We start from the raw sequence: 14,274 nt of genomic DNA on the forward strand, positions 1-14,274 counted from the left end.
AAATAAGCTAATAATTGACACAATCCAACCTAAAGTTGACGAATTAAATTAATTAGACTAAAACCCACACATGATGGAATTGGGAGACCCACATATTTAAACTTGAATATTTAGAACTTAAAACCTCCACCTTTGTCAACTGAGTTAAGACTTCATTAATGATCTTTATCTGACTTTTTTTTTTTGATATTATGCACCACTCTAATTCGTAGATAATTTTTTCTCTCAACATATTTAGCTGAGTACTTTATTTTTTTTATATCTATCAATATTAGATAATTACATTGAGTGAACTTATTAAACTTGAAATTGAGTTAAATAAAATCCCTAACAAGAGACTATACTATATTATTCATCCTCAAAACTCAGACTTAAGATTTTATCATCCATCTCAGTATTTTTTAAACATAAACAAAAAGCAATAGGCAATTTTCAAAATCTATTTTCTGCAAAGATTGCAGAAAATTAATGGTTACGCTCGTGGCATAGCGGAGTTGCGTTTTGACGTTTATTTTATTTTCAAACAGGCTGTTGCATGTGGCCATCTACTTCACAGGACAGTGTAGTACATACCTAATTAATCTAAAATTATCTTTCCATAGATACATACAAATTCATAGAGGAGGAGGGAAAGAGGGTCACACATTCAGTTGAGCCCCCACAAACCAAATCATTGATTCCAAAACAAGATAAGGAAATCACCTATTCGAAGAAAAACTCCCAAATTGCTTAAATAAATAGGAAATATGAAGGTTCGGACAGTCTCATCTATGACTACAAAACCGTGTTATGAGTTCATCTTTCAGGTTAGTTGGTCTTATCAAATAAAATTTCAACAACGGTCGGCAAATATGTCAAAGGCAGGCTCTTATCCACGACCTAAAGCCTCTAAACTCCAAATCAATATATATATATATAAAAAATACAATTTGCATTGCAAATTAAAACCATTGGCTCGTGATCTTCATTTCACCATGAAAATAATAATAAAGAAAGGAAGAAAGAACGCGGCATTTCCTTGAGACGGTGACAAAGAGTCAAGATTTGTGACTCCTTCATGGCGGCAGGCACATGTGCAGCCACGTCATTTTCATTTTCACATCAAATTTGGTACGGATACCTATAATGGTCAGCAAAATATCACGTGTCATTGTTACGAAGATAATTGATTCATTGTCGATTTTACCATAACAAAGTGATAATGATTTACGAATAATTTTTATCAACGATAGTGTAGATCAACATTTAAGATATACCAGCACGACAATGTAGTCAACAATAAATTATGACATATAACATTTTTTTTATTTGTTGATCAAGTGTTTATTATAGGATGATTTTGTGTACGGAAAAATGGAAATAAAGGAACTTATATCATAAGCAAAACATTAATTTTCACTATTAAAAATGCGATAAAAACAGATTTTGCTGTGGGTAAAGTAAATTCATGGCAAGAGAGTTAGGAATGTCGGTACCAATTATCTGTATAATTAAGTGAAGTGTAAAATTGCTGAAGTCATCAAAATTCAATGGTCATCTTTTTTGTATAAAGCTTTAATTTACACCTATTTAATAATTATTAGTTTGTAGGAAACCTCAACCTCGATCATCAATGCCAGATTGATTTTGGTACTCATACCTATAATGCTCAGCAAACTACCTAATGAAGTTTAACCAGATATATAAAGAAGTGTAAAAAAGTAGAATTGGATGTCTACCGATGTATTCGCGGAATTAGGATGTTAATTTTGAGAGGATCAAGTTAAAATTAGACTTGTTTCATAAATTTTTTTTCCTATAACATATATTATGTATGTTTATTTTTTTTATTAAGAATATTTTTAATACTATAAAATATTGGAGAGACCTACTTTTATATTTGGGAGGACCATAGTATATATATAAAAGAAGAAATTGAAAATCTTAGACCTTATGGGGCCATCACCTCCTAGATCACTTAGTGACTCGGAATGGAATTTACTTATATTCATTTACTTAATTAATTATAATTTTGGACAAAGGATGAGTATTTCCAAATGTCAATATTTTTTAGTGAATGGAAGACACAAAGTGAGATTACAGAAAATTATTAAAGAAAGAAGTTGATTTAATTTAAATTGATTTTTTAAAAATTGGATATTAGATGAATTGATTAGGGCAAACCATGCAAAAATCATTAAAGAATTGAGTTAATTGCACTAAATGTCTTCAAATTATAACTCTTATTTTAAATTTATTTTTAAATTTTGAACATTCTAATTACATCTTCAAATTATTGATGTTATATCAATAAGGTCCTTCCATTACTAAACTTGTTAATTCAACTTTTAAATGAGACGACAAATCTTGTGTGACATAATTTAAAATGAAAACTTAAAGAAAAAGAATATTGTAAAATTAATGTTGTAAAAATCTTGGAATTGAGGTTTTAAAAGCTTTTATAGAAACTACCATTCACACTCTTTTTTTTCCAATTTTACTTTAATTTTTAGTTTTAATTTTAAAAGTTATAAGGAAAAATTGTACCTTTTTTTAAAATTTCATTTTAAATTATATCATATAAGATTTTAGGCTAAATTAACTAACAGTTACTCAACTTTGGAGTAGCTAACAAAACAATCGCCTATGTTTCATTTCAGTCACTCAACTTTAGAAAAATAACAAAATAATCCTTTTAACCATTTCCCATTATAGACGTAATGAAAAAGTGACATGACATTTAACGAAGGGTTAGCTGCCATTTAAACAACCCCATAGCAAGAAGAAGAAGAAGAAGAAGAAGAAGAAGAAGAAGAAGAAGAAGAAGAAGAAGAAGAAGAAGAAGAAGAAGAAGAAGAAGAAGAAGAAGAAGAAGAAGAAAAAGAAGAAGAAGAAGAAGAAGAAATGGACATACCCTAGCTACGACCGTTTTGTTCCTCCAAGGTGGAGCCACCACTCAGTTCGCTGCTATCTATTGAATCTCTGCCCCTTTTTTTATTCTCTTCTCTTTTTCTTTTCTTTTTTTTTTCTTAATTCTAGTTGTCATTGTTCATGACTTTCTTTGGCTAATCGTCATCACCAAATGGCTCATCTTTGATTTTTCTCCAATCTCACTTTAGATTTTCCAATAGGCCTTCAAAATCCCAAGATTAAAACCTTAAAGCTTCGAACAAGGCTTCAACAGATCTTCGCCGTCCACCATCTGATCACCACCATATTCCGGCCATAGCTTTTCTTCGACCAACCATGACTTTTGACCACTCGGAACATCAAACTGGTGGCTTGAGTTCTCCAACCCACAAAACCCGAAATGGGTGTGGGTTTCTTCTCCTTTTATTCTCTTCTTTTTTAGTTTTTTTTCTTCTCTCTTTTGATTTAGGCCAATTTGGGATTGTTATTCTTTTTTTTTGGTTTGATTTTGGATGCTTGTTATTTGGTATTTTTGTTTTTGCTGATTTTTGTTGTTTTGTTGTCGATTTTGATTTGAAGCTTCATAACATCGCCACAAGCAGGAGCTCCGACCAAACCGATGCCGATGAACGGGTTGTGATGGGATCTCCCTTGACGTTAGCCCAAGCAACCATTTTGATGCCAGCCTCAACATTTTCACTGTCGATTTTCAATTTTCACTACCATGAAAAAAAAAATCAAGCTTCATGGTAGCTAAGAGCTTTTCCAGGTTCCATCTGCCAAATTTTTTTTCCCATTTTGGGCCCTAGTTTTAGGTAAAATTTGGGTAAATTCCATGTCAATCAACCACGTCAGCTAATTGGGTTTTCAACGTGGCAAGTTAACTGGCTATATCAGTGGTCCCGTTAAGTCAGTAACGGAAAATGTTAATTGATTTGTCACTTTTTGATAACGTTAGTGACTGTTTTGTTATTTTTCTAAAGTTGAGTGACTAAAATGAAACCTAGGTGACTGTTTTGTCAGCTACCCTAAAATTGAGTGACTGTTGGTATCATTTACCCAAGATTTTACCTGTCATTTAATAGTTAAATTAATATTTCAATAATGAAAAGACTTAATTGATATAATATCAATAGTTTAAAGATGTAATTAGAATGTTTTAAAGTGTAAAAATCAATTTAAAATGAGAGTCATAATTTAAGGATGTTTAATGCAATTAACTCTTAAAAAAAATCAAACAAGATTTAATGAAACTACGTACGTGGCAGCCCCTCAACAGTAACAGTACCCTTGAGTCTCATTCGTCGAAAGAAATCAGCACCGTCAATTTCACAAAATATTCATTTGTGTCGTGGCCAAGACCCCCCCCCCCCCCCCCTTATAAATTCCTAAATCCATCCTAGCTTCCTTTAACCTCAAAAGCCTCAAAGCTCAGCTCTCTCTTCACCATTTTTACATTCAAAAGTCGGACACCCATAAAGCAGAGCCAGTGTAAGGATGTTGTCTAGCAAGGCAAGCTGCAATTCTCATGGACAGGATTCTTCCTACTTCCTGGGATGGCAACTTTACGAGAATAATCCATTTCATGAAGTTGAAAACCCAACAGGAATCATTCAGATGGGGCTTGCTGAGAATCAGGTGATTAACCCCATTAATGCATAATGTTTTACTTACACTAACATCTCTTAATAATCCCAAACTATATATACATATATATATATATTTGTTTCGTGAAAACTCATTCCTTATTTATTATTGCAAAAAGAGGACAGTTTTCATATACTAAATTATAGTTTTTATTTTTTTTTCCCTTAGCTTTCTTTCGACCTTGTCGAATCATGGCTTAGAAAAAACCCGGAAGTCATGGAACTGAAGAAGGGTGGAGAATCTGTATTCAGGGAACTAGCTCTCTTCCAAGACTATCACGGATTGCCTACTTTCAAAAATGTAACTATATATCATTTGCCATATAACCAAAATAAAATCCTATGCACATCGGTTCTTGGTGTATAAATATATATATATATATATATATATATAATTCTGAAACATATACATGGTCACTTCACTTGTATAGGAACTGGTGGAGTACATGGCAAAATGAGAGGAAACAAGGTCAAGTTCGATCCCAACAACCTAGTGCTTGCCGCTGGTGCAACTTCAGCTAACGAGACTTTAATCTTTTGCCTCGCCGATCCTGGTGAAGCTATTCTTCTTCCTACACCGTACTACCCTGGGTAACTTTAAATATATATTGTATATATACTCCCTGAATTAAATATTATTGACAAATTGTAATAATATATATACTTTTGTTCCAGGTTCGACAGGGATCTTAAATGGAGGACTGGAGTGGAAATTGTTCCAGTACATTGCTGGAGCTCAAATGGATTCAGAATTACCATGTTTGCACTGGAAGAAGCCTACGAAAGAGCTCAAAAGCTTAACCTCAAAGTTAAAGGGGTTTTGATAACGAATCCTTCGAATCCACTGGGCACAACAATGACCAAAGAGGAGCTCGACCACCTCATTACTTTCGCCATGGCCAAAAACATTCATGTCATAAGCGATGAAGTTTTTTCAGGAACAGTCTTCGACTCACCTGGTTTCATAAGCATTCTAGAAGCCGCAATGGACCGCAACCTCGAAAACACAGACGTATGGAGCCGCATTCATATTGTTTACAGCCTTTCCAAGGATTTAGGTTTACCGGGATTTCGTGTGGGTATGATTTATTCCAACAACAAAACTGTTGTCGGTGCGTCAACTAAAATGTCGAGTTTTGGCCTGGTTTCATCCCAGACTCAGTACCTACTCACCAACGTGTTAGCCAGCAAGAGATTCACCAGCAAATACATGAAGGAGAACCAAAAGCGGCTCAAGAAGAGGAAAGAGATGCTGGTTTCAGGGCTTAAAAAGTCAGGGATCGAATGCCTGAAAAGCAATGCAGGGTTGTTCTGCTGGGTTGACATGAGACATCTCTTGTCTTCTAACACATTGGAAGCAGAAACAAAGCTGTGGAACCAAATGGTTTGCGATGTCGGGTTGAATATCTCTCCTGGTTCATCTTTCCATTGCAGTGAACCAGGGTGGTTCAGGGTCTGCTTTGCCAACATGTCCCGAGGAACCCTTCAAGTTGCAATGCGACGAATCAAGGATTTCGTCGAACGTTCGAACTTTATGGGTAGGATTAAGATGAATTACCAGCAAAATATGTCGAGTTTAAGCAGGAAACTGCTCAGCAACTGGGTTCGCAAATTATCCTCGCCTGATCCTAATGAACATGAGCGTTAGGTTAATATTATTAATTTTATAGACCGAATCAATTCATATTATCTTGATTTATATAAATTATAAATTTAAAAAGAAAAAAGAAGGTTGAAACTTTTGTTCCACGAACAAGTCTAATTTTGACTTTATGCTGGATTTCATAGGCCCCAGTTATAGATACATCACAGAAATCAATATTAATATTTAGAATATTGTTTATTTTTAAATTGCTGTATTTTCATTAAAAAGTATAATGTAATTATAGACCGCAATGATTTATCAGTAAGTTTGATTTAGAGGAAATGTGTGTAAATCTAGTAAATAATAATAGTTTTAAAAAATTAAATTAAATTGAAAACATGTAAAATTAATTGGTATTTTATCATATAAAAATATAAATAAAATGATGGCAAATCCTCCCGCGGTTCCACTATAAACAAAATAGGCCGTTGCAAGGAAGATTCAGAAAAAGATTCACAAAGACAGTTAAGACGGTTGAGGTTCTACTACTTGAGTTAAGAGTATCAGGACAGAGAGGATCTCATCATTTTTGTATTGTCCCCTTAGTTGTCGCCAGGTGGCTATTCGTTGCTATATCGTGGTGAGAAAATTTATTGCATATTTCCCCCTATCTATCCTTAAATCACTCATTTTCACATCTTTTAATAACAAAAAAAAAAAAGCGTGATAAATTCCTTAAAAGATATTTCGATCTTCGTAATTTATTTTCCTTCTTTTTTTCTAAATTAAGGTTCTTTCATTTCTTTCTCTTCAAATTGGTCAATTTTGTTCCTTCAAATTTCTTTTTCCTTTTGTTTCTATTTGAAGTTGAAGCAACGTTTGGCCTTTTATGACTAAAGAAAGCTCAGGCTAAGGCTCAGAATTTCCTGTTTCTGGTTTCCATCTTCTTAAGCGAATCATTTTCGCTTCTGCATTTGGGAACCATTTCGAAGTTCTTCCCCTTCTTCTTTTTTTCCCTCAGATATTTGTGCAGGTACTTTGTTTTAATTCATCTTTTAATTGTTTATCCAAAATGTTTCTTTTTTTTTTTTTGCTCCTGGGATTGTTCGTTTTGTGCATTCAAATTAAGGGGTGAGGTTTTTATGGTGAAATATATCAAGCACATCTTCGATTGGGTCTTACTCCAATAAAATGCAGCTGCTAATTTAGGGGTTCAATTTGTTTCTTAAAGTCGGCTGATGTTTTCTTTTTGGGGGGCTGCATTTAGCTTAAGCATTGCTTTTTTCAGCTGATATCCCGTTGAAGCTTTTGTTTGACATCTAATCAATTTTGCAGCAAGTGATTAGGAGGCAAACTTATTTCCGCATTGTCATTTTCATAACACACATTCCTCCGTTTGAAGCAAATTGAAAGTGATGTGATGTTGTTCCACGGCCATGTACTTGAGTAATTGAATTTCTAAAGCTTGAGGAAAGGATATAGGGGGATTGAGATGGACGTCGCGGATCTTTTAACATCTGCCGGGATCAATATATCTGTATGCGTTGTGGCTTTTTCTTTGTATTCCGTACTGAGGAAACAACCAAGCAATGCATGCGTGTATTTCACCCGGAGATATATTTCGGAAACGATTCGGCATGATGATCCTTTCAGCCTTCATAGATTCGTGCCATCGGCGGGATGGATCATGCAAGCCTGGCGAGCGACCGATGAGGAAATTTTGGAAGCTGGTGGTATTGATGCTGTAGTTTTCATGAGAATAGTTGTTTTGAGGTCATTAACTCTCCCCCATAGAAAATTCTAAATTTTCAAGTCTAAGCTCGCAATCATATCCAAACATTTTTCAAGTGCTTTAGTATTTCAATTATCATTGGTTTGTGTCCAGTTTCACTTTTGCCGGTTCACTAACTGCATTGCTATTTTCCAACCGTTCTTTACAGTATTCGGATATTCATCATTGCTGCTGTTATTTGCGTTTTCCTAGTGCTTCCGGTGAATTATTATGGAAAAGATATGGAGCACAGGAATTTCCGTTTTGAATCAATCGATGTATTCACTATTGGAAATGTAGAAGAAGGTTCAAAATGGTAATGTCACAGTTTCTTTGTTATTGATTGATGAAAATCCCCTCTATATTGATCGTTTTCTTTTTGTTTTAACATCTTTTAGGCTTTGGGCACATTGTCTTGCATTATACATCATAACCTGCGCAGTGTGTGTTCTACTTTACCTAGTAAGAATGTTCAAACCTAAATGCACTAGTTGCTCCTAATCTCAGATATATAGTTTTTTTCCGGTATTGATGTGATCTTAAATTTCTTCTAGCATTCACTTAAAGATTATTGCTTCTATATAGGAGTATAAAAGCATCACTAAAATGAGGCTAGCGTATATTACTGGATCCCATCCCAATCCAAGTCACTTCACAGTTCTTGTCCGTGGCATTCCGTGGTCCCAGGATCATTCATACAGTAAGTCAGTGGAGAGCTTCTTTTCAACTTATTATCCAGATACCTATGTGGACCACCAGATGATATATCGGCCTAGTACAGTTCATAAATTAAAGGTATGCATCTATTTTTAGTGACTTATATTAGTGGCAATAGCTTGTATGAATTCTGTAATTCGAAAAAGCTTTGATTTTGAAATTTCCTTTTAATCTTCTTTGCTGTTTATGCATTTAGTGCTATTTATTCACTACTTTCTTGACATCTATTGAATGATTTTTGGTGTTCATCTGAGGTGAATATATTTGGTATTGGTGCTGATAAACAAAAAATGTTGCCTTCGTTTTCCTTTTCTATCATTGTGCTCTTTAGACCATATAATGGAATTTACAACTTAACACACAACATGAGAGCTTAAAGGGAAGTTAAAGATAATGGGTCCACTGAACCTCTAATAGGTGATCTTGATTCTCTCCACTTTTGTTTTTGAGATATCTTTTTAAATCTTTATATTATTGGCTTCATTTGTTTTTTCTTTTACAATATAAGATAAGACAAGACTTAGTTTGCCATTGCTGGCGCATTGCATTTAAGTTGAATTTTCCAATTTCTCAAATTTTCAATTGGTTGTCCTCATTAGGTGTTTTGAAGTTAAATCAAGTTTCGTGAAATAAACTTGTATTTGAATTTTTCCATGCTCATTCTTCTCTGTTGCACACACAACGTTTGTAATGAGTAACAAGTTCTATGTATATTCTCTAACAGTGCTGTCTTTGCAGAAGGATGCAAAGAAGATGTACAGAATTCTAAGACCTGTCGAGACAGAGTATGTACGGGGTGATAAGCCATGTTATCTCTGTGGAGGAACTGCACATACCTTTAAGTTGCTTCAAAATGGAGAAGACAGCATTAGAAGTCAAACCAGCATTGATGAATTACATCCTACTCAAATTGAAAAGGTTGAAAATCCTGGAATAAGTTCAGTTGAATAATTTTGATTTTACGGACATAGTATGCATGCCTAAATAGCACACAATTATGTTTTCCACTTTTAGTGGTTTGTTGCCAAAAGTTAACTTGTTTCTGATAGTGTTTTCAGTCTTCAAAGTTGCTTTACTTGTGTATCTCCCCTGGGTTACTTTACTATGCTTTAAGAGGCTTCATTTCCATCGTGATTGAGTCTTTCCTCTGATAACAAATAACCCTAGTGGATATGGATCTGCTCTTTGCCACCCTAGGAATTTCTGTCATTTGATTATGAAAGGCATTTTGCATACTTTGTTTTTTTGGATGTTTACATGTTATTAATCTCATTCTGAATTGTTGCTGGGATGGATGTTTCAGCTTAATGTTACATTTGAGCAACTAGATTTCTACTGTTTGCATAAGGGCCCAAATTAAATGTACTGATAATTCTAACTATCAAAAGGATATGGAGTTTTAGTAGTGGCCTTTGCATTATCTGAAGACTTGTTTTTTAAACTGTTGTTGCCTTCACAACTGATGGTCATTTTATTTGACTTCTTAATGGAGTTTCTCTCCGAATGTGGTTTCAGTCTTATCAATCCCAGTTGCCATCATGTGGGTGTTGATGTTTGAAAGCAAATATGTGTCACTAACGTTTAAATCTTGGATGGAAATGGCATTGTTATATCCTATGTTATTTGGCCTTTGGTACAGGAATGTCCCGCTGCTTTTGTTTTCTTCAAGAATCGTTATGCTGCTGTTGTTGCTGCACAAGTTCTTCAATCATCAAATCCCATGTTATGGGTGACACAACTAGCTCCAGAGCCACATGATGTTTATTGGTCAAACCTTGGCATACCATACAAGCAAGTTTGGGTCCGTAAAATAGTAGTTCTTCTAATTGCTTTGGCCTTTGTGTTTGTGTTTCTTTTTCCAGTTACACTTGTGCAAGGCTTGACTCAACCACAAGTGCTAATACATTGGTTTCCACAAATTAAAGAAGTTTTAAAACTGTGAGTAGCATTCTCAAACTCTATTGTGAAATCGGTGTTAGCTTGTTAGTCTCTATTATGTTGCTATTATTACATATTGCAGTCAAGGTTGATGCCTGATGCAATGAACAGGGATATGGAAATTGCAACGAGTTGGACCATATGCATTTATAGAAGAAATAATGCATGGAAAGAACCATAGAGAGACACCCTATTTGTACTGCAATTTCTATCATTCTAAGCTCCTCATTTATGATAATGACATCCCTAAGAATGCTGCTATTGATTCTGATGATTTTGGGAATTATATAGAAATTAGAATGGTTGGAAATATCTAGTACAGCTGACACTAACTGATCAACTTATGGAAGTATGTTATTTGTAGCAGCTCCTTTTCTTTGATTCTTTTCAGTACATCATAATTTGCTGTTTTGGTTATTAGTGGAAATGTGGCAATTATCGTAGAGGACCTGCAATGTTTGTGATCCTATTATGTTTGTTGTTTTGAGCAGGAAGTTTCTAAACCGGCTGGTAACAGGTTACCTACCAAGTGTGATTCTGATATTATTTCTGTATACTGTTCCACCAATCATGATGCTGTTATCCAGAATCGAAGGAAATGTTTCACGTAGTGATAGGAAAAGGAGTGCATGCATTAAAATTTTATACTTCACAATCTGGAATGTTTTCTTCGTTAATGTTCTTTCCGGATCCTTTATCAACCAAATGAGTATTTTCTCACAAATTAAAGAGCTGCCCATGATGCTTGCCAAACAAGTGCCTACCCAGGTAATTTTTCATCACTCCCTAATAGTTGGCTTAATAACAACTAACATCCTGCTGCAAAAGTGTACACTTTAATGCCCTTGCCGTTTCTTTCATCACCACGTTCATGTAGCAAAAAGGTTGCGTTTGGTCCCTTTTATATGTCATGTGGTTGTGAATCTTCAGCTTCTAACTGTAGATGTTGTTCTTGTCCTTTTTATTATCTGCAGGCTACCTTCTTTACAACTTATGTTCTGTCATCAGGCTGGGCTAGCTTGGCCTTTGAACTCCTACAATTGTTTGCTCTTATTTGCAATATCTTGAGAAGATTCATACTAAGAAGTAAGAAAGAGCCAACTAATATTGCTCTAACCTTCCCTCACCATACTGAAATTCCCCGACTTCTTCTGTTTGGGCTCCTCGGCTTTACACTTTCTATCCTTGCACCCATAATACTGCCCTTCTTGCTGGTTTACTTCTTTCTTGCCTTCCTTGTCTATCGAAACCAGGTTCGTTTTTGCCTCATTGATTTATGTCCATCCTTTGTTTTTTGCTTCTTGTTGATCAAATAATAGTCATTTGCAACTGTTTATTTTGTGACCACCAAGTTTCTTAATATAGGAATGTGTTTTCTGCAGTCAGTAGACCTTGTATGTAATTTCAGTGCCTGATGATCATGTTATTCCAGTATTCTGTTTACATATTCGTCATTAGGTCAAGCATAGTTTTGTTGATGACAATTCAATCAAGTGCAAGACAGATTCTGAAGAATTCAACTTTACCTGTTTTATGATTTTTATTTTATTTTATTCTTTTTACAGATTCTCCATGTATATGTAACAAAATATGAGAGCGCAGGACAGTTCTGGCCTATTGTTCACAACGCAACAATCTTCTCTTTAGTGTTGACACAGGTTATTGCGGTGGCAGTCTTAGCCATGAAAAAATCGCCAATGGCTTCTGGTTGCACCATTCCCCTCATAATAATCTCTCTTCTGTTCAATGAGTACTGCAGAAAGAGGTTTTCCCAGGTTTTCAAGAGGAACCCTGCACAGGTAATTAGCGCCAGAACTCTTACACTCTTTCTCTAGAAAACTTCCCCAACCATTTTCTCAATCGGCTGTACAGGTTCTTATAGAGATGGATCGACGAGACGAGCAATGGGGGAAGGAAGAAGGGATATATAATCGGTTGCGATCAGAATACTGCCAGTTAGCCTATATTTCAAGGGACTTGACCATTTCTAAGGATTTTAGTGTTGCCGGACCCAACCGGCAGAGTCGTACTGATCATAATAGTCCCCAAGGTGCAGATGAGAATTCACTGAAGCAAGGTATGTTTGTTGTGAGTTTTTGGTGGTTCCTTCATTCCATCCAGGAAACCCATATTGAATCTGTACTTTCAACTTTTCAGGAACTCACCATATTAAATTACAGAAATAGTGGGCAGTCGTCCATAGCAGTTCAGAAAAGGGGAGGGACCTAAAACTGATTCATTGATTTCATTCATTCTTATTCTTTAGAGAAACATAAATGATTAGAGGCTGTGTTAGATGGCAATGGGAAAATAGCAAGTAGGATATGAAGAGTAGGTGACATTTTTTGGCTCTACTTTCCATTATGATTCTCATAGTTTGTGGAGCACAGATACGATTAGACAACAAGCACAGATACAGTTTGATATGTATACCATACATTGTAGAATTTCAAAGGAAAAAGTAAAGAGTGTTGTTCTATCTTGTTAATGTGGGAAACATAATCAAATCATACTTCCTTGATTACTCTCTTTTCTACAACTTTGGTTGCACTCTTCCTTATATAAGCAAAGGATGTTATATGTAATTTATGTGTATGAAAATTTATGCAGCAACCGAGTTGGAATTGAGGCAGTAGTACCTTAAATTTCGGCTTTGTTGAAGGCAACACGGTACGGTCTGTATGGAACGGAGGACGCCAAAAGCTCCATTGTTTACAGTAATGGTCTTTTCTCTCACCTGAAGTTTCTTCTGTTTGTTTAGCAGAAAGGCTTGGTTGAAGGGATAATTTTTGGATCTCTTGGGCCAAATGGGATGAATCTCAACCCAAAATCATTGGGTCTAATTGGGCTTCTTTTGTAACTAAATTTTAGAAAATGTAAATAAAAGCGAGTTGAGTTTAGGCGGAGTTTTTAATTTTATCTTTCATAATAATTCAGTTCAAAATTTTTTAAAATTAATTTTAGATATTAATTTTTATTTTATTTTGATAAAATATGATCTGCTTTACGACTTTTAGGTATCATTTTGATAAATTGTTTGATAAAAATTAAGATTAGACTTCAATATTACATAAGGTTGAATACTTAAAACTTAGCATTTGATATATACTTTGTGAGTTGGAAACTTTTCTGTTAACTTCAATTAAAAAAGATTCAAATTATTCTTTTAACGCAAACGTTGACTAAAATATTATTTTTTGAAAATATTCTCATGGCAAACTTAAGTAGCACTTTTCATACCGACATGATACTATTTGTTTTATATGTCATGTTAATAAATAATTATAAAAATTCAAAAGAATAAAAATGAAGTCCGCATTGATTGCTAGGTAGAGTGCCATGTTTAAAATTTTAGCCTTTTTAGTTAGAATTTTCATTAAAAATAGAAATTGACTATTTTTAAAAGGTTAAGGGCCAAATTTAATTAAAAAGAATAAGAAATGATATAATTAAATATTAAAAGTTATAATTAAGAAGTAGATTTATGGAATAAGGAAGAGAAAATAATAAATGAAAATTTAGATAATAACAAAATTGGTGAATTGGCTCAATTAGCATTATTGTTAGTTATATTTTCTGGGTTTAAAATGGGTTTGGATAATAATAAAATTGGGGAGTTATTTTCTCATAATTATTCTAAGAATATCTTAATTATACCTTGCTATAATGTGAGACAAGTAGCTACATATTATATATTAGCATACATGAATTTAGAAAAGAAAAAGACA

At 34.3% G+C, this 14,274-nt stretch overlaps 2 protein-coding genes across 5 annotated transcripts; both read left to right on the top strand.

The window, feature by feature from the left end:
- Nucleotides 1-1,125: 1,125 nt before the first annotated feature.
- LOC105767610 (1-aminocyclopropane-1-carboxylate synthase 3) lies at nt 1,126-6,183 on the top strand. Its single transcript, XM_012587181.2, is given in 6 exon segments — nt 1,126-1,144; nt 4,376-4,527; nt 4,705-4,836; nt 4,967-4,988; nt 4,991-5,126; nt 5,211-6,183. Coding segments are annotated over 6 exon segments (1,434 nt in total).
- A 686-nt stretch (nt 6,184-6,869) lies between these two features.
- On the top strand, nt 6,870-13,483 carry LOC105770779 (CSC1-like protein RXW8). 4 transcript variants are annotated; one of them, XR_008195884.1, is made up of 12 exons: nt 6,870-7,153; nt 7,456-7,893; nt 8,061-8,207; nt 8,290-8,353; nt 8,477-8,686; nt 9,347-9,526; nt 10,248-10,546; nt 11,038-11,314; nt 11,521-11,799; nt 12,112-12,345; nt 12,429-12,623; nt 13,157-13,483. XR_008195884.1 is itself a non-coding variant. In XM_012592117.2 (12 exons), exons 2-12 carry the CDS (start codon nt 7,613-7,615, stop codon nt 13,180-13,182), a joined length of 2,202 nt encoding a protein of 733 aa, XP_012447571.1. In that variant the 5' UTR covers nt 6,873-7,153; nt 7,456-7,612; the 3' UTR covers nt 13,183-13,480. The 4 variants fall into 4 exon arrangements, 2 of the variants coding, with proteins under 2 accessions (XP_012447571.1, XP_012447569.1); XR_008195883.1 differs by lacking the exon at nt 13,157-13,483 and adding an exon at nt 12,704-13,071 and having other exon boundaries at nt 6,871-7,153; XM_012592117.2 differs by having other exon boundaries at nt 6,873-7,153; nt 12,419-12,623; nt 13,157-13,480.
- Nucleotides 13,484-14,274: the final 791 nt, after the last annotated feature.

Source organism: Gossypium raimondii, chromosome 5 (assembly GCF_025698545.1).
Source record: "Gossypium raimondii isolate GPD5lz chromosome 5, ASM2569854v1, whole genome shotgun sequence".
Classification (NCBI taxonomy): domain Eukaryota; kingdom Viridiplantae; phylum Streptophyta; class Magnoliopsida; order Malvales; family Malvaceae; genus Gossypium; species Gossypium raimondii.

Bases quoted from the DNA above. Each gene is read 5' to 3' on its own strand.
- LOC105770779 (XM_012592115.2), top strand. From the start codon at position 7,613: ATGGACGTCGCGGATCTTTTAACATCTGCCGGGATCAATATATCTGTA. The intron at 11,315-11,520 runs GTAATTTTTCAT...TATTATCTGCAG, and splicing joins CCAAACAAGTGCCTACCCAG to GCTACCTTCTTTACAACTTA. The intron at 11,800-12,111 runs GTTCGTTTTTGC...TTCTTTTTACAG, and splicing joins TCCTTGTCTATCGAAACCAG to ATTCTCCATGTATATGTAAC.